The 22,661-nt window shown below is 47.3% G+C and overlaps 1 protein-coding gene across 2 annotated transcripts; it reads right to left on the bottom strand.

Annotated features, from left to right (window-relative positions):
- Positions 1-848: 848 nt before the first annotated feature.
- Positions 849-17,594, bottom strand: DIO1 (iodothyronine deiodinase 1). 2 transcript variants are annotated; one of them, XM_077891841.1, is made up of 4 exons: positions 17,204-17,586; positions 9,557-9,700; positions 4,127-4,326; positions 849-1,629 (listed from the first exon to the last, which is right to left on the bottom strand). In XM_077891841.1, exons 1-4 carry the CDS (start codon positions 17,523-17,525, stop codon positions 1,561-1,563), a joined length of 735 nt encoding a protein of 244 aa, XP_077747967.1. In that variant the 5' UTR covers positions 17,526-17,586; the 3' UTR covers positions 849-1,560. The 2 variants fall into 2 exon arrangements, with proteins under 2 accessions (XP_077747967.1, XP_077747966.1); XM_077891840.1 differs by lacking the exon at positions 9,557-9,700 and having other exon boundaries at positions 17,204-17,594.
- Positions 17,595-22,661: the final 5,067 nt, after the last annotated feature.

Here is a 22,661-nt window from a genome sequence, read left to right as displayed (position 1 = left end):
CACAAACTCATTCCTGCAATTGCTTGGGCAGGATGAAGACTTTTTATTCGGGGTCCCTGCTGTCCTGCCTTCCCTCCATCCCCGACTCCCTAAAAAGGGGACCCAAGGAGGCAGTTGTGGAACGGACTTATAATAATATCAGCCAGCACACCCATGGCATTTGCTCCAAGGCAGGCACAGTTCTGAGTGCTTTACTCACAATTCCTCTATGTTGCCAGCACCACCAGTAACCCTCTTTACAGTTCAGGGTACCAGTGCAGCTTAGCCAAAGTCACAAAGCTAGCACAGAGCAGAGCCAGGACTCTGGCTTGAAGTGAGAGGTAGAGTTGGAATCTCAGCTTGTTGCTTACTAGTTTTGAGACCTTCCACAAATTCCTTAGCTCTGAGTCTTAATTTCCCATCTGTAAAATGGGGATAATAATCTCCTCTTTGAAATAAATACAGATTAGATGACTTAACATATCTGAACATGGTCTACCTGGTAGATGATTAATTAATAAGTTTTTTTAAAGAATAAAATAGCAACATTCATATTGTTAACATTGTAGCACTTAAGGCAGAGCCAAGGAGAATGTGTTTTCATGCTAGAAAACTGTCTCCCACGTCCATTCTTTTATGTCATGTTATGAAGGTAGCTGGATTCCAATGTGAAACATTCTTTAGCTGGAGTTCACAAGACAAAGCAACATTTGATATGTAACCCACGGAGAATGAATGTTCTTCCCACCAAATGAGGCGCTTCCAGCATATGGTATTTTTGCTGATCAAATTACATTGGGCTATAACTCAAGATAAAACAGGCTGACACAAATTGGAAAAGAAAATGTAAAGATCACCCCGAAGCCGTCTCAAATAGCCTGAGATATTTTAATCATTCTGTATTAGCTTGCTGCATCTTAAAACATTTTCTTTCAAATCAAGTCACAGCTGTGTGTGCTTTAGGCTGTGGCCGTCATAGACAAACATGAAAAGAAGCAGAGTTAAAACAGATGAATACCAATGGTTGTCCATCGGTCTGATGTAATCTAACACAAATGACCATCAGGAGACTTGCAAAGAAATCAGAGAAATAGTTTCGAATATGAGCTTCTGCATAAATGTACAACAGCTTTCAATTACTCATCTCTCCAAGCAACTGGCATTCTCCCCATGCTGGGTTCTAACAGCCAAATTAGTGTCTTTTTGATGGTGTCCATAAACGGCAGATTTGGTAAAATGAGTTTGACTCACATGAGGACTGCTGTATCTGACCACGTGGGATCAGAGTGGCTGGAGACAGACCGCACACCCCAGCAGTATGCCGGTGGGGAGGGACCTTTCTCACATGGGGACGATGTGCAATTATTGTGGTCTCTACCGTGGGGGCAGCGTCGAGGTGAAGGGTCTTTAACCTTCAGCTTACTCGCTGCTTCGTTTCCTGAGTACAATTGTTTGGTTAGATCAGACCAATCTGAGCTAGTGACACGGGTCAAGAGGTAAAAGCCACCTGGGCTGGGAGGAGAGCCAGGACTTGAGGAGCCCTCCTGTGGATCACCTATAGAACTGGGGGATCTTTCCGGGCTAACTGTGCAGTTTTTCCAGAACAGCACGAACTTCCTCGGGATGGTAGTTCCAAGGGCCAGGTTTACCCTGCAAGAGAAATGAATCAGCATTCCCAGATTTCTGCCCCACAGGAATAGGTAGCTCTGGAGCTTAGCTGAGAGAACGGGGCTGGTGACGGCTATGGAAGACTTGTCACAATGCTGTCGTCAGTGGCAGAGGCAACTGTAAGGTGGATGAGATCACCCAGGAAGAGGGTATGCAGTGGTGCCAACATTTAAGGGGCACACTGGACAGAGATATATGAGGAGAACTGGAGGGGGTAAAGTGAATAGTTTCAAAAGGACAAAGGGGTCTATACAAATAAGCTGCTCTTCCATAATTAGACCTTCAGACAGGCCTTATCCTCTCTATCCCTCACAGCAAGTTCCACCCATCCTACATCAGAACCACCTCTGCCTCCCCAGTCCCAATGCCCTAGTTCAGCCCTCTTTACCTCCTACTTGGACAGCTGTGCCACCTCCTGACTATCCCCGTCCTCAGTCCCTGCTCCCTCCCGTCCATGCCTCACCCAGTAGCCCATGATCTTTCTAAAATACTGATCCAGGGGCACCTGGGTGACTCAGTGGTTAAATGTCTGCCTTTAGCTCAGGTTGTGATCTCGGGGTCCCGGGATGGAGTCCCACATTGGGCTCCTTGCAGGGAGCCTGCTTCTACTTCTGCCTATGTCTCTGCCTCTCTCTGTGTGTCTCTCATGAATAAATAAATATCTTTAAAAAAATAAAATACAGATCTGATCATGCCTCTCTCCTGCTCAAAATTCATCAATGGCTCTCCTTTGCCCTAAGAGATAGGCTCAACTTCTTGGGTCCAGAATGAGACCCCTGTCACCGAATGCCCCCAATTCTCCATTCATGCCGTGCCCTAACATGCCTCAGTGCCTTTGCCCATTCTCTTCCCTAGATTTGTAATGATTTTCACTCACCCTGCTCACTTGGCTGGCTTTCTAGCCTTTAAGGCCCAAGCAATTGTCACTACCTCTGAAGAGCCTACCCTTCCTCAGGGGTCAGGAAATTTACAATCTGACAGTCACATCTGTCCTGATGCCTCACACTCTTCCATTCACATCTCATCTGTGCTGATTTCATGCTATAACAGTAGGATTGAATTGTCATGCCCGGGATTATTTGGCCCAAAAAGGTAAAATATTTATAAGCAGGTCCTTTGCAGAAAAGGTTTGGTGATGCCTGCTCTGGAGTCTCACAGTCCTTGGGACACTGGAGCACTCTGTGTGGATCTTCCTTAACCCTTAGACTCAAAGTAAGAGGCAGGCCATTTTCAATTCATTTCTGTGTTGCCAGTACTTCCACAGGGCCTAACCCCGCTGGCCTCAGTCATGTCATCTTAGAGCCATGTCTCTGGGGAGAAGAAAGGAAGAAGGACCTGAAGTGTCCTTGTGCTGTGGACCTTGGCATCTTGGGGATTCATCTGCACATTGTAGCTCATTTCATCTGCAGAATTAGGGCTAGCGTGACCCATGGACTAAGGAGCAGCCACCTGGTTGGGCTTCATGTGCTCTCCAAGGTCTGAAATCCCTTCAGCAGCTATGAAACAGTTTCTGCCCTCTTAGGGGATGTGCTTGCATCCCCCACCCCAGCCAGGCTGGAAGCCCTGAGCCGGGCACAATCACCAGAAAGCAAGCCAAGACTCAATTCCTGCCTTGAATCCCTGCTTCAGTATTGCCAGCTCCTAACTGTCAGGTTTGTTCTTTTTTTTTTTTTTTAAGATTTTTATTTATTTATTCATGAAAGACACACACAAAACAGAGAGAGAGAGAGAGAGAGGGGCAGAGACACAGGAGGAGGGAGAAGCAGGCTCCATGCAGGAAGCCCGACACGAGACTCGATCCCGGGACTCCAGGATCATGCCCTGGGCTGAAGGCAGGTGCTAAACCGCTGAGCCACCCAGGGATCCCCCAGGTTTGTTCTGCTCCCACCTCCCACAACCCCCTCCAGGATCAGGCCTGCCTCGGAGATGAGCAGCTTCACACCCTCCTACTCCTGGCCCATCCCATCCGAAGGATTTAGAATTGGAATCAGAGCTGGGTGCAGTGTGACCTTGGGTAAGTCAGTGTCCTTCTCTGAACCAGGGCTAGGCCAGTCTTTTGGGTTCAGAAGGCAGCCAGAGGCTGCAGCTCTGTCCAAATGCTAGGGGCTGGGCAGCCGGACTGGCTCAGCGGTTTAGCGCTGCCTTCAGCCCAGGGCATGACCCCGGAGAGACCTGGGATCGAGTCCCACGTTGGGCTCCTTGCATGGAGCCTGCTTCTCCCTCTGCCTGTGTCTCTGCCTCTCTCTGTCTCTCATGAAAAAATAAATAAAATCTTAAAAAAAACAAATGCTAGGGGCATCCCTGTGAATTATTTCACCCCCTGTAAGGTGGGGGGCAGCACCCCCATTTTGTGGAAAAAGAAACTGAAACTCTAAGAGAAGAGAGGACTTGCCCCTGGTCCCATGGCCAGTTAATGGCTGGGCAGCGGCTCGAATGCAGGTCTGCCTGTGCCCTTCCTGGGCCCCTCGCCCCCAGTCACCTTGTAGAGGATCCTGCCCTCCTGGAGCACAAAGAGCCTCTCGGGTAGGGCCGCGTAGAACTGGCTGCTTTGGTTCCTCATCGTGTCCACCACCACGGGGCATGGGGGGGCCCTGTCCAGCAGCAAGCGGGCTGCCTGCAGGCGGTCCTGGAGAGTCTGGTGAGTCCTGATGTTCACGTTGTTCTTAAAGGCCCAGCCATCTACAGAAGCAAAAGATGGGGGGGCTTATAGGCTCAACACATTTTCCTACAGGTTACATGCCTCCACCCCCACCCACACCCCCTTGAACTGAGAGTCCCAGGTAGGGGAGCCCATGGCCGTGACTCGGCCCACTGTCCAGGTGAATACATGAGATGTCATAGGGAGTTACTGACTGAGCCAAAACTGAAGCCCAGGGCTCCTGACTCCAAGAACTTGGCTCTTCAGCGGGAGGGAGTCCACTAGGCCAGTGCTTCTTTTTTTTTTTTTTTTTTTAATTTTTATTTATTTAGGATAGTCACAGAGAGAGAGAGAGAGAGAGGCAGAGACACAGGCAGAGGGAGAAGCAGGCTCCATGCACCGGGAGCCCGACGTGGGATTCGATCCCGGGTCTCCAGAATCGCGCCCTGGGCCAAAGGCAGGCGCCAAACCGCTGCGCCACCCAGGGATCCCAGGCCAGTGCTTCTTGAACTTGAATGTGCTTTTGAACCACAGAGGATCTTGTAGAAGGAATATTCTGACACAGTCTATCGAGGGAAGCACTGAGGGTCTAGCTGGTGCCCAGGAAGCCGAGGCTGCTTGGTCCCTGGACCACACTCTGAGAGGCAAGTGTCCAGAGCCGCGGTTTTCTGCGTGCATTCTGGCCAGACCAGCAGTGCTGCATCACCTGGGGGTTGTTGGTAATTCTCAGGCCCCATCCTAGACTGACCAGGAATGGGGCCCACTGATCTGTTTTCACAGCCTTCCAGATGATTTAACAACACACCGAAGTTTGAGAACTACCATTCTAGAGTCTAGACAATCTCCCTCTTCTAATTATTCTCCACCAGAATGTTCTTCCCGAAACGCACATCTGACAGTGTCACTCTCCTGCTTAGGTCTTTTGATGGCTCCCTATCATCCTCAGGATAAATCCCAAGCTCCTCAGTGACTGGCCTGTCTCACCTGCATTCCTCCAGCCTCTGCTCCAGCCAGGTGGGTGAAACACCTGGGATTCCTTGACCCACAACCCCCACAACCCTCACTTCCACCCTGTTCCTCCTGCTGCCTCCATCCACAGTGTGAGGAGAGTAGGACCTTCTCTTTCCTAGGACTTCTGCTGCCGTAGCTGATATTAGCTCTACGGAGGGCCTCACGATGTCTGCCACTTAGGGTGAGCTCTTAGCCAAGTACAGCTGCGACCCAGACAAGGACCCTTACTTTCAACCCCTAAGAAATATTCCTGCCTCCTGATCTTGTTACCTTCTAACTCATCATCCAAAAATCTCTGACAATGATTATTTACACAAAATTTGATCAGATTTTTCTCTCTGCTTAAAAACCAATTACAGAACCAGCGCCTTAGCAAACACGTAATGATCCGAACCGTCTCTCCCCCCTCCCACTTCTCATCATGACTGCTGCTGGTCCTTCCACATCTAGCTGAAGTGACTCCTCCTCAAATGAAGGACCTCCCCCTTCCCTGTCTCCTTACCATATTTTCTGTATTTGAGATCCTTCCTGTCCTTTTAGGCCTCAACCCTAACATAGGGCTTCTCAACGTTGGTACTATTGGTGTTTGGTGGTAGGGGCGCCATCTTGTGTGTTACAGGGTGTTGAGTAGCATCTTTGGCCTCTACTCTCAAGATAGGTAGCACCAGCCCCCTCACCCGTTCAATTTGTTTTTGACAACCAAAATCGTCTCCAGGCATTGTCAGATGTCCCTTGGGGGACAAAATCACCCTCCTTTGAGAACCACAGCTCTAACACCCCCTCCTCTGGGAAGCCTTCCCTGACACACTCAGCTCTGTGATATTGGGCAAGCTCTTGAAATCTCTTTAAATCCTCAGTTTCCCCATCTGTTATGGGATTAATAGGACCAGTGTTGCAATTGGCTGTGAGGCAACTTGTATGGAATTCACAGTGCTCTGGTTCACAGAAGCTGCTTGAAAAATACTGGTTTATTTTGCTTCACTGCCCCAAATAACAGACAGGTGGGAAAGCTCCCAGTTTTTATTCTATACCACAGGTATTCTGCTACTTTGCTCTGGAGATGCCCCAACCAAACCCACTTAAGGCTGCTTAACTTAAATGGAGTTTTTCATTTGGCCTCATTTGCCAACATGCCCTTCTGTCTCCTCACAGGAAGTGGTACTAATTAGTTAATGGGCTGAAAAAAATAACCATAAAATGCTACTGACCTTGCCCTTCTACTTGCCCCATTCCTGGGGAGCCTGGGGCCCAGGTAAGGTGGTCATGAGTTCCTTCAGAAGCCACATTGTCTGTCTTTACAGTCATAGCTGCCTCCCAGGGCAGTAGAAAGTTAAGTCTATCGGCGGAAATGGCTCCATCTCCTCAGTGCTTCAAAGTCCCCTGCTCAGGAAACTCCCTCCAAGAAAAACCAGCTCTCGGGAGAAAGTCACACCAAGATACAAGTGCCTGGCCACAGTTTAAAGTAACCATTACCCATCCCAAGACCTGAAAACTGTAGATGATGATAACACCAGCTTACATTTGTATCATGTTGAGGTAGTCTGTCTTGTGCAACCATTAGCTCCTTGGAGCTTCACAACAACCTCCTAGGGGATGTCAAGCTAGGATTCCCACCCTCATTCTGTAGCTGAGAATACAGAGCCTTGGAGAAGAGCAGTGACTCACTTCCCCAGCTTTAATAGTGAACTCCTGAGAGGCAGGAACTGTGTGTATCTTTCCTCTCAATATCCCTAGGCTCCGCACAGGGCTGGCGCATGGTAGGTACTCGTTAAATATTGTCAGGTGAGTGACTCTGTGAAGTTGGTGTTACCCTATTTCAGGGTCACAAAAATGGGCACAGAAGGTAAGTTGCCCAAGGTCCTGTGGCCAGCATGTGGCCAGCACGTGTTAGAGCTATAACCCATACTCAGGTCTGAAACTCCGAAGTCCATGTTCTTCCCACCATGCTTCATGCCTCCCTATAACTCACCTGGACAAACATGTGTTGTATGGGAAACTGATTTGGGCCACAGACCCAAGACCTTGTGGGACTGGTGGATGCTGGCTCTGGGCATTTTAATTCTGGGGCTCAAGCCATCCCCACTTACATCTGATTGACAGAAACAATACCCTGGGGAAGGAGGTGGGGAGGAGGAAGAAATGCCCGAACAAGGATTGGCAAAGCACAGAGGCAAGAAACTGGTCTGCATCAGAACAGGGTCAGAAAAAAAAAAAAAAAAAAAAAAAAAGAACAGGGTCAGGAAGTTCTTTACTCATTGGCTTGAGATAGACAGCCCTGGGTTCTGGAAAGTTTCATCCTGGGCTGATCCCAGGAGAAATGGGTCAGGAGGCAGGTATCAGGACCAGAAACAATTTCTGTGACGATCCACCCCTCCTGTTGCAGTTTACAACCTGTTCCTTTGGAGATTAAAGCTGGATCTTGTTACTCTGAATGCAGACCCTGGACCAGCAGCATAATCATCACATGGGAAATAGCACTGCAGCCCTGCTGATCCAAAAGGTCCCTGGGTCATTTAAGCACATGCCAAAGTTGGAGAAATGCTGTCAGCTATGATGACATCAAGGCATCATGTCTTCTCAGCCATGAAGACCACAGATACCTGACAGAGCCCAAATGCTCTTTCTTAGCTGCCAGCTAAGTGAAGAGAGTATTAAGTTGAAAGAAGTTCTCAATCCTTTGGGTGTAATAAATCCGGATGCAATGGGCCTGGGGTGGGGCCCTGGAATATGCATTTTTAACAAGCCACCATGTGGCTCTGACATCAGGGATCCAGGGACTGTACTGGAGAAAACACTGTTGGACCAACTTTGCTGATAATGGAAGCAACCTACACTTAACCCACGGATAAACCAGCAAAGCTAATACTGGCCTAACCACACTCACTCATCCTTCTTTTGCTGAGCTCCACGACACGGGGTCTGCCAAGGACTGGGAGACAGACGAATCTTGTGGAAGATGCCGAGTACATGACACTTGTCCCACCCAGCCACACGTGACTTCTTGCCTTCTTCAATCTTTGGGTTTTAGAGTTGGGCCACTCTCATGGGTTCAATCCCCTTGAAAATCAGAGAGACAGTGGTGTATCTGATAATTTTGTGATGTTTAAGGGGCTTACACCACAGGCTGTAGGGGTTTCAGGAAGAGCTTTCCCCAACAGAGCTGTCCAGCAAAGGAACAAGGTATCCTGTGAAGTAATGAGGGTGTGTGACCACCTGTCAGGGGTGAAGGAAGAATGCCTGCCCTAGGTGAAAGCTAGCCTGGGCAGGGGTTCTCCAAGGTTGGTTCCCAGACCAGCAGCTTCAGCATCACCCGGAGCTTGTCAGAAATGTGAATCCTCAGGCCCCATCCCAGATCTGACTGATGAACTCCGGAGTGGGGATCCAGCAATTTGTTTTAACAAGCCTTCCACCTGCTTCTGATGCTCAATCAGAACCATCAGATGCTCAATCAGAACCAATTGGAGGGGCAGCCTGGGTGGCTCAGCGGTTTAGCGCCGCCTTCGGCCCAGGGTATGATCCTGGAGACCCAGGATTGAGTCCCACATCGGGCTCCCCACAGGGAGCCTGCTTCTCCCTCTGCCTGTGTCTCTCATGAATAAATAAATAAAATCTTAAAAAAAGAAAAAAAAGAACCAATTGGGAACAATTGACCAGGATGAACCAAAGTGTCCCTGTGAGCTTGGAGAATCTTAGGAGGGATCTCACATGTAGACACATAAAGCAGTCATTTCACTTGTGACATTTCAGGACTAAATTCCTCCTATTAGCTTCTCTCCTTTGATTTTCCTATTCATCCCTTCAAAATGTTGGGAACTTGGCTAGCTGGACCTGTCACTCCAGGTTTGTTTGTTTGTTTTGTAGATTTTTATTTATTTGAGAGAGAGAGAGAGAATGAGCAGGGGGAGGGATGCAGAAGGAGAAGCAGGCTCCCCGCTGAGCTCAGAGCCCCAACACAGGGCTCCATCCCAGGACCCTGGGATCATGACCTGAGTCTAAGTAAGACACTCAACTGACTGAGCCACCCAGGCCCCCCCTCTAGGTTTTCTGCTCTGTGCACCGGGTTGGAAGCACAGACTGGGGAGCTACCAAGTGGTGGGTAAATCCAGAAGGAACTGAAAAATAGCAGATCTCAGTAAATAGTGGCTCTTTCCCTCCTCTTCCTCTCCCTTTCCCAACCTTGGGGTGGGGGTGGGGGACTTGTGGAAAGCAGGGGGGAAGAGAGAAGGTAGGAAGAGGCAGGGACAGGGAGTCTCTCTGTACCTGATGCATGTGCTTCTTCGATGTAAATGATGAGAAAGTCTGCTGTGGAGCAGAAGTCTTCAATAAGTCTCTTGAATTGGTCAAATTTGAAAAGAAATGAAGGTCAGGTACAACTTCCAAAATTGAGCACCAATGGCCTGTTGCCTGAAACAGGAACGGAACCATCAACCATCAATCCCCTACACACAACATTGATTCCCCTTTGCTCCAGATGCTCTCACTTCTATGATTTTTATTTTCCCTGGAAGATGGAGCCAGGCCATGGTGGGGGTCTGAAGCCTACAGAGCATGACTTAGCAGAGGCTGGAGCCAGTTTTCACTGCTCCACAATGAGGGGATTTCATCAAGGGGTCTCAGTGGACACCCCCTGCAGCCACTAGGTGGTGATTAAAATAATGAGAGTCCCTCTTGGGCAATTTATAAGGCACACACACATCCATTTTCTCGTGTGATGAGATTAGTGTACTGCAATATAAGCGATTTTTCTCCTTGTCTACAGACGTGCTCTGGGTCACACACCTGGTCAATGGTGGAGTTAAAATTAATACTCTGGCTTCTACACTCTCAATTCAGTGTTCTTCTCATTCAAAGCACCTGTTTCCTCATTCACAAGTGGGCATAATAATAATACTTACCTTATAGGGTTGTTATGAGGATTACAGGTAGTATAGATAAGGGTTTAAAATGGTGCTTGGCCCATAGTAGGTACTCAATAAATGTAAGTTGTTGGTATCAGCTATCTGGTCCTGGAGCTTCCAAGTGAAAGAGGCAGCGATGGAGAATGAAGGCCAGGGTTGGGAGGGTGGCAAGACTGGCTACATGATTTGCTGACTCAATGCAAAATGTAAAGGCTGGATCCCTTGTTCACAAAGTAGGGAGCAAAGTGCCACTAAATATATGAAAATAAAAAGATTTGCTTTGCTTCCATGGCTTCTCTCTTGCACTGGCACGGTATTTTCTAGCTACTATTTAGTGTTGCATGCTGCACAGACATAGGGATATTCATAGGGTGAGTGTGGACCCTCATGGTCACCCAGCACCCCCCAAACTCGGTGGTCACGTGTGTGTGACATGGCCTTGGGCCACTGGTTTCCCTCTCCCTCCAGCCACCAGACTGACACACTCTGCCCCGGCCTGGAGCACAGGAATTGAGCTAGACATTTATCCATATGCCCACCACCCACCTCACAGGGTCTAACAAGTGCATTCAGGGATATGCTGGGTCCCTTGACAGGGGCAGAGAGGGGACGAGAGGCTTCTCCTACCCTGTTACCCCATCACTTGACAACCTGCACCTGGCACTGTGGGCCCAGGCGGGGGACAGCTGCCTCCACGCCCTGCCATGAGATGCTGCAGGATGCATACACCTGACCCCAGCCTCTGCTGTGCTTGTGTTCGGGCCCCTCTGGGATCAAAAGGCGATGGCAGTCACAGGGCAGGAGTGGGGATAAGGCTGGACGAGCCCTGCATCTGAGGGTGGAAGGGGGGGTCATGGAGAACATTCCTAGGGAGCAAGAGGGCAGGATCCTGCATGAGCCCAGCTCCAACCCCCTTGGCATGTTCTACTGTCCCAACAGGTTTCACTTACAAAATGCAAATTCAAAGGTAAAATGATTAAGGATTTGAAGACAGCTTAATGCAAAACATTAAACCCCAAGTTCAGGGCCTTTTCCTGTGTGATTTACTGGCCCCACCCCCATGAAGCCAGCCGTGGGTGGGAGCCTTCTGCAACTCTCCCACCTTCAACTAGGGGCAACCATAGGGCACCGCCAGCACCTGGTGTTGCCCATGGCCAGAGTTACACCGTCGAGCCCTGCCCTCACATCTCAGAGCACAGCAGGGCCATGCACTGTAACCCGGCCCATTGCAGTATTGTGCCCTCCAGGCTACTTGTCACCCCTTGAGGGCAGAGCCTGCCCCTCCTTCATCCTCATGTCCCCAGGCACACTCTCCTTCTGCCTCGAAGCATTTATGTGGCACTTATAGTGTGCAAGGCACTCTGCCACACATTGGGGATTCAGCACAGAACAAGGCCAGCAGGTCTCTGCCTGCATGCCATTTGAGGTCTGTTCCATGGCAAAAAAACAAGTAAACACGTAAATGTGGTCATTTCAACTTGTGATAAGTGTTACAAAAGAGTCTATAAAGGAGTGACCTGCTTTAGACAGGTGGGTCAGGAAAGGCTCCCGAGGAGACGCCATTTAACCTGAGAGGTGAAGGCTAAGAAAGAGCTAGCGATGGGCAGAGGGAGAAGGGTATTGCAGACCAAAGGACTCTATGCTGTACAAAGACCCTGAGGCAGGCAGAGCTTGGCACGTGTCCAAAGACCTGCAAGGCCACTATGACCAGAGCTAGGCCTGGGGAGGGGGCCGGAAGTAAGGAAGGGTGGGTAATGAGTGGCAGGACTGGAGAGAGGTAGGTACGGGCCAAGGGAGGCAGGCTCTCCCATCGGAGGGTCTGCCTCGACAGAGGACAGAGGGTCCTGGTCTATTCTCTGTCCCCGGCAGCCAAGGGATAAGCGGTGACCCAGGCTGGGGTGACTGGACCATCCCACAGAGATCTCTTTGGCTCTGGAGTAATTGACACAGCAGAATTCATCCACGGCCCAGTGGCAGTGCCCCTGTCTGGGATGGTGAGTCCTGGGCTGGGGATGGGGTGGGGGCAGTTGATTCCCAAGGCAACCACCTTGGCAGCAGACTTTTGATGCAAAAAGACAGACCAGGCCCAGTGCTCCAGCTGTGGTTGATTCTGGGGATCTCGCAACACATTCTTAATGTGTTCTTTGTATGTGTAGGTGTGTGACTAAGGCCAGAGTGAGTTCCTGCGGCTTGCAGGCTGGAACCCTGACTCCTACGGTAGGGATGTATAATGAAACATGGTTGGATTTACACTTAAAGATCACTCTATGGAGAAAGGCCTGAGGATGAGAATGGAATTGGGGAGCATCCAGTTAGGGGGTGTCAGAGAAACGCACGTGAGAGATAACAGGAGCCCGGGCTAGTGTGTAAGCTGCAGAGAAGGTGAAAGATGGAACAGACAGGACTTGCTGATGGAGGGGAACAGAGGGGATCTTAGCTTGCTGATGGTTATTTTCGTTAGTTATATGCTCACCTTATTGTGCAATGAGTTTGAAACAGCCTACACATATAATAAAATATCTTTTTAATAAAAAAATAATCATGCCCTTCTGGGAAGCAGAGATCAGGAGGGAAAGATGAAAAACAAATAAAGCAGTCTTAAGGTCCCATGCACTCATTATAACTGAACTAACATTTGAGTTTCCTGGTGGCCATGTAAAGACAGAAACAATTGGTTATATAGTCCTCATTTTTCAATACCTGAAGAGAAAGCTGACCGGGAGATACAAAGCTCTCCTTGTCCTTGGCTTATAGATTCTCTCCTAAGAGGCCCTACGGGGCACTGAGTGGGCCCCAGTTCCTGTTGGTTGATTACACAAGCCCTCGCCCATGTGACAGGGCTGCCAGACCTCACAGGGTAGGCTCAGAGGCCAGTTAAGGCCAAGTGGCCAGCCCTTGGCCTCCAGTGACCCCAGAGAATCATGTTTTAGATAAGAACCCAAAAGTCTTCAGGTCAGGATCAGTGCTAAATATTAGCTATCTGGAATTTTGTTTTTAATTGGAAAAAAGAAAATTCAACACTCGCTAATTAGGAAACTGGAAGAGACAGAGCCTTGTGTTTAATTATTTATAGTGTGGTTGGGTACAGTGATCAGTATCAAGGGCAAAGTTTAAACTTAGTTCCCCACTTTTGTGATAGCAGAGAGGATGGATGAGTGCAAGGGGGTGATGGTACAGAGGACTGGCACTCTGCCTGTGTGCACAAGTCACGGTGCAGAGAACACCATTTCAAATACTGGGCTAGTACTGTCAAGTCCAACCTGTCTGTATAAATGGGAAAACAGCTTTGTAGTAGCTGGTCTTGAATCCACCATCATGACCTCCAGGCCAGTAAATTAACCCCTGTATGAGGCTCTCTGTCAGCAGACAAAAGCCCATTTATCGTTACTAGATGACACCTCCTAAGTACACTTGGAGAGATTTTAGAAGGTAATAAATAGGACTGAAATAAATCCAGTTTTATATAAACTCCCAAGTACCTAGAAAATAAGTTATCTAGACTTGCCTTCCTATCACAACACACCAGTCAGTCCATGTTTTGCTGTGTGTGTGTGTCTGGGAGTGTGTGTGTGTCATGTGTGTACATGTGCATGAACATGCAGAAGAGAGGAGGCAGCTGGGAGTTCTCTGAGCCTCTGTTGTCTTATCCAACAACCAAAGGCACACTAGCTGAGAGAGTCAGAAGCCACGAGTTCTAGGTCAGACTCCATAAGAACTCCTGGTATGACTGACTCTGAGCAAGGAATTTACCTCTCTGGGCATTCACATCTGAAAAACAAAAGAACTGCTTTAGATTGTCCATAGAATCTTCTAGACATTTCAGTCTATGGCTGTAAAATGAATTCAGATTTATACCCAAAGTATACATCAGAGTTTTTTAGTGGCTGGTGGTTTTACAAAGCAGTTATAGGACCTCTTTGTATTAAGTAGACCTGATCATTGTTAACACTCTGCTTGAAAATCCTTCTAGAATTCACCAATACCCTCAGGATGAAGTCTATAGTCTTCAGCAAGACACATAAGGTCCCTTAAGCACTGGTCTCTGATCATGTGTTCAGCCTCATCCTTCACCACCTCATGCCTCCCAGTCCCGCTTCTGCCAAACTGACCAATGCTCCTCCACACCTCGGACTTCTGTGGCTCCTCTCCTCTGCCCTGCTTTGCTCACCACTTCCCTCTTCCCTACCCATCCCAAGGCTTCACTGTCCCTATACAGTTGGCTCACCAGCCTTTTCTCCAAGAGGCCTTCCTCTGACCATCTCCCTACCCTATCCCACTTCTTTCAGAACCTTCTGGTTCCTTCTCTCACTGTACCATTTCCCCCTCTGGGCTATGAGACTTTCCAGGGGAGACACCGGTCATATTGATTTCTGTACCACCAGCACCTACTATTTCCAGACCATTCAGTACAATTATTTCTGGATCAATGTGCTGAAAGTCAACTCTGTTTTACAGGTAGAGTTTTCTTTTGTCTCTTGGTCCCCTCTCTCCATTCTTGGGTCTTTGGTGCAATAGCCGGGACCAGAGACAAATGGAACAGTCTTTAAAACATATACTGGTCCATTGAAAGTGAAGAGTTAAAAGAAGCAAGTACCTTCTGTAAATTGACCATGAGGCAAGTTGGCCTTCATGGCACTGGTCACTAGATGATTGATATCCAGTGAACTGACCTGGTGCTAGCACAGTGCTTGGCACATAGTAGACACTCAATAAAAGTTAGCTGTTATTCTCAATAGCTCCTATTATCAGTGGTCACTTAGTGGATGTTGAATAAAAGGAGGTCCTTTGTGTAGTGCAGTTGTAAAGTCATGAGCAAAAAACTCTTTCCCTTCCCTCTGCTTGAAATACTTTTCCCTTCCCAAGCTACAAAAGTCTTTCTCATTTTTCAAGGCCTAGTTCCAAAACCACCTCCTCCAGGAAAGCTCCCAAGCCCTGCAGGCAAACTTTATATACCTTTACAGTCTCCCACATCTCACAGAACTGTGAGGATTTATTTATCGCATCTACCTCTGTGCAATGAAGCCATAAACCTGTGGAAGGAACAAGCTCTTACCAAACTCCGAGTGCCTGGGATCTAGTGGGGCACCAGGCACAGAGGAGGTGCTCATGAATGCTTGCTGAGGAGCACTAGAGAGAATGAAATGAGAAAGCCCAGACTCTGGGTCTGACTTGGTCACTCCCTGGATCTGCTACCTCTGCCTCTTGGTGTTCTCCAGCTCCCTTCTAAAGTGAGAGGATTGGATTAGGTCAATGTTTCTTAAAGGGTGTTCTTTGGAACCTGGGTGATGACAATGGCCATTTCCTCAGGTGGAGAGTTGGGGGTCGTGTGTGTTAGGAAAATCAGTCAGTACTTTATCAGTTTTTCCAAGTTTTGTTGGTTTTTAAGCTTCAGGGCTTCTTAGAGCTTTTTAAATATTTGTGTGCTCTATGAATTTCCAGGAGGAGAGTATGATGTGCAGGGTTTCCCAAATTACTTCAATCAGGAAACTTAATGTGGCAAAGCATATCTGTGGTATTTGGCTTCTAAAGAATGTGGTTTGAAAAATACTAGATTGGGGCACCTGGGTGGCTCAGTCAGTTAAGTGTCCACCTTCAGCTCAGGTCATGATCCTGGGGTCCTGGCACCAAGCCCCACATCAGACTTCCTGCTCAGCAGAGAGCCTGCTTCTCCCTCTCCCCACCCTGCTTTTGTGCTCTTTCTCTCTCTCTCTCTCTGCCCAATAAATAAATAAATAAAATCTTTTTTAAAAAGGAAGGAAGAAGGAAGGAAGGAAGGAAGGAAGGAAGGAAGGAAGGAATGAAGGAAGGAAGGAAGGAAGGAAGGAAAATCCTAGATTAGTCAACTGCCTCAGGGACCTTCTCCACTCTATCTGCTGGGTCCAGGTCATGGGAATTCAGAGATGAATCAGACACAGTTCTGTCACAAGGCTCCCCATCAGGCAGGAAAAAAGCACTTGTGCTCGGCAGCCAGATGCTGGGTGGGAAGAATCAGAGTCCAAGGAGAGGGCAGACACAGAGCCAGGAGTTCAGCAGAGAGAGTGCATGTTAGCTGTAGGGATCTGAGACAGCTCATGGGATGGGAGCAGGCCCCTGAAGATGAGGGCTCTGGGACTGTTGGTGATTGAGGGGAAGAACCAACATCAGTAAAGTAGAGAAGGGAAAGCACAGGGGCACGCAAGGCCCAGGAGTTCCTGTGGAGGCTAGAGCATGAGGGGAAGCCTGCAGGTGAGCCTGGGGTGGGAAGTGGAAGTTGGCCCAGGGAGGGCTTTGAACACAGGGCTGGGCCCAGGCTTCCTTCTGAGTGCAGGTCGGTGAGCCAGGCATGTGCTTGTGGAAGGGTGATTTGGCAGCCAGTCACAAATTTGGTGGGAAGAGGGGGAGGAGGAGGAAGGCGGCCTGGCAGGAGGAAAAGAACTGTGAGGACGGAAAGAGAGGTCGATGACACCCCAAATCAATAGAACTGGTATGCCTGGGGGAGAGAGAGAGAGAGCTTCAACACATATTCACTGAGCACCTGCCACTGTGGAGCAGCAGACACCAGGGCACAAAGTGGGTTAGACCATGGGCCTCGCCTGCTCAGAGTGTGCAGGCCAGTGAGGGTGGCAGACATGAACCAAACACCCACACATCACTACCTACCAGGTCGGATAAATAAAGAAAAGTGAAGGACATAAAGCATAGAAGAGGGGCTAGCTTAGTCTGGGGGAGCCAGGGAAGTGTCGCCGAGCAGCAGTTTGACGGACGAGCAAGAGCTGACCCCACAGAGCTGAAGAGCGTGTGGCAGGAGCTGAAGGCCAGGGTGGCTGGTTTGTGGGTTAAGGGTCTGGGAAGGTGGTGATGCCACTCAGAAGAACAGAATCTAGAAGTCCCAGTTTCAGGAAGTGAGAAGAAGATAAGCACCCAAAAAAGAAGCAGCTAGAGTAGAATTCAGGACTTTCCAACCCACCTCCCCACCCTCCTCTGGCACCCCAATTCCAAGCACATTTCAAGCTTGTAACAGTCTCCTGACCTTGCATGAAGTCCCAAATGTTGCACCTCTGTCCCGAGAGCCGGACCACAGGGCAGTTGGGGGCCAGACCTCCTGGCTCAGTCCTGTCCTCTAGTCGCTGCCATTGGACTTTCAGGACAAACCAGAAGTACTGCATGCTGTAGAGGGTGGGGGCCCAGTTGTCATAGGAAAAGTGAGGGTTCTTCCCATTCATGGCCACGATGTGTTGCTTGACTCTTGCGGGAAACAGTTTCAGGAACACTTTGCCCACGGCCACCTGCACGGCCACCTGCAAGAGGACCCAGAGCCTCCTTAGCCACAGCACTGGCCGGGGCAGCCCCATCTCGGCACATGCAGAGCTGGCTCTGAGGCCGGTGGGCAGAGAGGCCGCAGCCAGGCGGTACTGGGCGGAGCTGAACAAAGGTGCAGGCTGGACCTGGCCAACCCGAGACAGCAGGAAGGTGCCAGGACAGAAGGTGCCTGCCCTCCTGCCAATGCAATGGGAAATTCCGAACCAAGTGCTCAAAGTTCTGCTCTAATTATTATCATTTCTGATCCTTTGCCTTAGCCTTTGAGAGATCCTTGGACTAGGAGACTGCAGATCTTAAATCCTCCCTCTGGTAAATTTTTAAAAACAAATACGCAGAGAGATCACACTTAAAGCGACTCCGTGGTCCTTTAGAAAGGCTCTGTTGCAAGTAAGTTCTAACACTGATTATTCTTTTAATAATGGAAATTGTTCCTTCACTGATGAAAGATCTTTTTCCACTCGCAACTTCTGACTGGTGGTTGAGTGTTTCTGGAAGCACAGCCCTCCCCAGAGAACTTGGGTCTGGAGGCTCCCCAGGCAGAGACAGAGCTGGGCCATCCCCAAGAAAATCTGGACCTGAGACTCCATGTAGTATGTGTGTGTGTGTGTGTGTGTGTGTGTGTGTGTGTGTGTGGTGTGTGTAATACCTACAACACTCTGCACTCAGTAGGGAGTCTAGAGTGGGGAAGACACAAGTAAATGGAAACTGATTTTTTAGTATTTTAAGCACAGAAACAGGGGGAATCCCTGGGTGGCTCAGAGGTTTAGCGCTGCCTTCAGCCCAGGGCGTGATCCTGGAGACCAGGGATTGAGTCCCACGTCGGGCTCCCTGTATGGAGTCTGCTTCTCCCTCCTCCTGTGTCTCTGCCTCTCTCTCTCTCATGAATAAATAAAGTCTTAAAAAAAAAAAAAAAAGCACAGGAACAGATGATGGTGAAGGCTCTCACCGTGGAGAAGGACAGTTAATTCTGTTTAGGGAGGTCAAGAGGACTTCCCCCAACGTGATACCAGAAAGGCAGAACAGCAGTTAGCCAGGCAAGTGGAGATAGTGGTCCTAGTGGAAGGAGTCACATGTCTGAAGGCCTAGAAGCCAGAGAATGCATGGACCACTGGAAAAATTAAAAGAAGGATCATAGAAGCTCAAAGCTGGAAAGTGTTTCAAAAACATCTCAAATTACTTTCCTTTCAAGTAACCCAGAGGGGGAGGTGGCCCAAGGCCAGTTCTGCAGTTAACAATTCTCTCAGGAGTTAGTTCGGGAAGTTTCAAGCTTTCCCTGCCTGATGCATTTGCCTACCGGTGTGTCAGGGCAGAGGGAAAGGAGACAGGAAAGCTGGCTGCCACAGTCATAAAGGTGTTAATCTTGGCCTCTAGCACACTGACTTTACTCAGAGAAGAAAAAAACAGCTCCAAAAGATGTTCTGTCTCTAAGAATCTCACTGAAGTGCCAGGCTGTGCCCCCAAAGTATAGTACCTGCCTCTTTAAGCAGTAGTAACCCCTCGTGCATAGCATTTTGCCATACAAAGTATTTCTGTTGTTTGCTTGTTTTAAATAGACTGGATTTTTTTTCAAGTGGTTTTAGATCGACAGCAAGATTAAGCCAAAAGTATAGGGAGTACCCAAATACCCATGTCTCCATATCCCACAGCCTCCCCTACTCTCCATATCCCTCCAGAGTGGTACATGTGATACAACTGATGAGCCTGTGTTAACTAATCATTATCCCAAAGTCCATAGATCACATTAGACTTCACTCTCAGTGTTGTACAATCTATGGGCTTTGACAAACCCCATATGTAATGGGATATGTATGCATGTATGCTTACTCATATACATAATAATATGCATCCACCATATATTATCATAAAGAATAGTCTTGGTGCCCTAAAAACCTCCATGCTCCTCTAATTCATTCCCACCTCTCCCCAAACCCCTGGCACCATTAATCTATTTAGTGTCTCCATAGTTTTACCTTTTCTAGAATGTCCAATAATTGGAATCATATAGCATGGAGCCTTTCAGTTTGACATCTTTCACTTAGTAATACACATTTAAGAAACCTCCATATCTTTCCAGGACTTGATAACTGTTTGTTTGTTTGCTTTAGCATTGGATAATATTCCATTGTCTGGATACACCACAGTTTATCTATTCACCAGCTAGTGGTTCCTTCCAAGTTTTGGCAGTTATGAATAAAGCTGCTGCTATAGACTGAATGTTTGTATCCCCTCCCTGACCCCAAATTCATAGGTTGAAACCTAACCCCCAAAGGGATGGTATTTGGTTTTTTGTTATGCCTTTGTGAGGTGATTACATAATTAGGGTGGAGCCCTAATGAATGGATTAGAGTTCCTTCAACGCATCATCCATGTGAGGACCCAACAAGAAGACGCTGTCTAGGAACCAGGAAGTGAGTCCTCACTAGATACCAAATCTGCTAGTGCCTTGATCTTGCACTTCGCAGTCGCCAAAACTATGAGAAATAAATTTCTGTTGTCCGTGACCCACCCAGTATGGTATTCTGCTGTAGTGGCACAAATGGATTAAGACAGTTGCCATAAACAACTGGATGCGAGTTTTGTTTTGTTTTGTTTTTATGATTTTATTTATTTATTCTTGAGAGACACAGAGAGGCAGAGCTACAGGCAGAGGGAGAAGAAGGCTCCTTGTGGGGACCCTGATGAGGGACCCAGGTGTCCCTACGTGCAAGCTTTTGTATGGACATAAGTTTTCAACCCATTTGAAGTAAACACCAAGGAGCACAATGGCTGGATCTTATGGTAGGAGTATGGTTAGTTTTGAAAGAAATTGCTAAACTGTCTTCTAACATGGATGCACCATTTTACATTCCCACCAGTCATGAATGAGAATTACCATTGTTTCATGTCCTCACCAGCATTTGGTGTTGTCTGTGTTCTGAATTTTGGCCATTCTAATAGGCATGCAATACTATCTCACTTCTGTTTTAATTTGCAATTCCCTAATGGCAAATGATTTTGAGCATCTTCTTATATACTTATTTGCCATCCTTATATCTTCTTCGGTGAGGTGTCTGTTCCAATCTTGCCCTCATTTTAAAATCAGCTTGTTAATTTTTTTCTATTGTTGAATTTTAAGAAGTTCTTTATTTTAGATAATAACCCTTTGATGAAGCCCTTTGTGAGTATTTTGTCCCAGTCTGTCGTTTGTCTTCTCAGTCTCTTGATGATATCTTTTGTAGAGCTTTTTAATTTTAATGAAGTCTAGCCTATTAATTCTTCCTTTCACAGATTGTGCCTTTGGTGTTGTATCTAAAAAGCCATCACCAAACCCAAAGTCATCTAGGTTTTCTCTTATGTTATATTCTAAGAGTTTTACAGTTTGTGTTTTATATCTAGATCTAAGTTTCATTTTGAATTAATTTCTGTGAAATGTGTAAGGTCTATGACTAGATTCATTTTTTAAAGCATGTGGATGTCCAATTGTTACAGAACCATTTTTAAAAAGATTTTATTTATTTATTTGTTTGTTTGTTTATTTATTTATTTATTTAAGAGAGCAAGAGAGAGCACAAGCAGGGGGAGAGACAGAGGGAGAGGGAGAATCAGGCTCCCCACTTAGCAAAAAGCCCAACATGGGGCTTGATTCCAGGATCCTGGGATTATGACCTGAGCCAAAGGCAGACACTTAATTGACTAAGCCACCCAGGTTCCCCTATGGTATCATTTTTTGAAGACTGACTTTTCTCCTTTGTATTGTCTTTGTTCCTTTTTCAAAGATCAGTTGATTATATTTCTGTGGATCTATTTCTGTGACTCTTTTCTGTTCCATTGATCTATTTGTCTGTTCCCCGGTCAATATCGCACTATCTTGACTACTGTATCTTTATAGTAAGTCTTGAAGCCTAATAGTGTCAGTCCTCTAACTTTGTTCTTCTCTTTTTTTTTTTAAGATTTTATTTATTTATTCATGAGAGACAGAGAGAGTGAGAGTGAGAGAGAGAGAGAAAGAGAGAGGCAGAGACATAGGTAGAGGGAGAAGCAGGCTCCCTGCAAGGAGCCTGATGTGGGACTCGATCACGGAACTCCAGGGTCATGTCCTGAGCTGAAGGTAGGCTCAACCGCTGAGCCACCCATACATCCCTATTCTTCTCTTTCAATAATGTATTAGCTCTCCTGGGTCTTTTGTCTCTCTATATGAACTTTGGAACCAGTTTGTTGACGTGCACAAAATAACTTGCTGAGATTTGCATTGGGATTGTATTGAATATATAGATTAAGTTGGGGAAAACTGACATCTTGACAATATTGAGTCTTCTGTTCATGAACATGGAATATCTCTCCATTTCTAAAGTTCTGCCTTGATTTATTTCACCAGAGTTTTCCTTGTATATATTTTTTACATATTTTCTTAGATTTATACCTAACTATTTCATTTTGGGGGGGCTGCTAATATAAATAGTATTATGACTTTAATTTCAGATTCCAATTGTTCATTGCTGTTTTATAGAAAAGCGATTGACTTTTGTGTATTAACCTTGTATCCTATGACCTTGCTATAATCACTTACTAGTTTCAGGAGTTTTCTGGCCAATTAATTCAGATTTTCTACATAAACAATTATGCGATCTGTAAACAAAGGCAGTTTTATTTCTTCCTTCCCAATCTGTATACCTTTTATTTCCTTTTCTTGCCTTATTAGATTCTCTAGGACTTCCAGTATGATGTTGAAAGAGAGTGGTGTTAGAAGGGACATTGGCAGAGATTACTAGGAGGACATGACTGCCAGTTGACTCATGAGCTGGGCCTGAGCAATCAGAGGCTCCTTTCCACCTCCCATATCCTTGGAATGTGTGTGCCCTTTGCCCACCCTGTACTAGAAGCTGCCCAAGGACAGAGCCTTGAGATGTAATGTGTTGTTGAGACCATCTGGTTGGTATATGTGACTAAACCCAGTTAAGGCCTCTATACAAATTTTTAAGATTCTGGTTGGGTTGGCTGCCCAAAACCAACCTCTAAACCTTTCAGCTTACTGAAGCTGCCACCTACTAATCTGAAATAGTCTTCCTCTTCAGTCTCTCTTTGCCCTCTGTGAAGGGGCCAGGTTGAAAACCAATAAGGTACATCCTTGCCTTGTTCCTGATCATAGTGGGAAAGCATCTATTTTTCACTATTAAATATGATGTTATTGT

Source organism: Canis aureus, chromosome 3 (assembly GCF_053574225.1).
Source record: "Canis aureus isolate CA01 chromosome 3, VMU_Caureus_v.1.0, whole genome shotgun sequence".
In the NCBI taxonomy this organism is placed as follows: Eukaryota; Metazoa; Chordata; class Mammalia; order Carnivora; family Canidae; genus Canis; species Canis aureus.
Note: the sequence above shows the minus strand (reverse complement) of the source record. Positions and strands in the feature narration are given on the sequence as shown.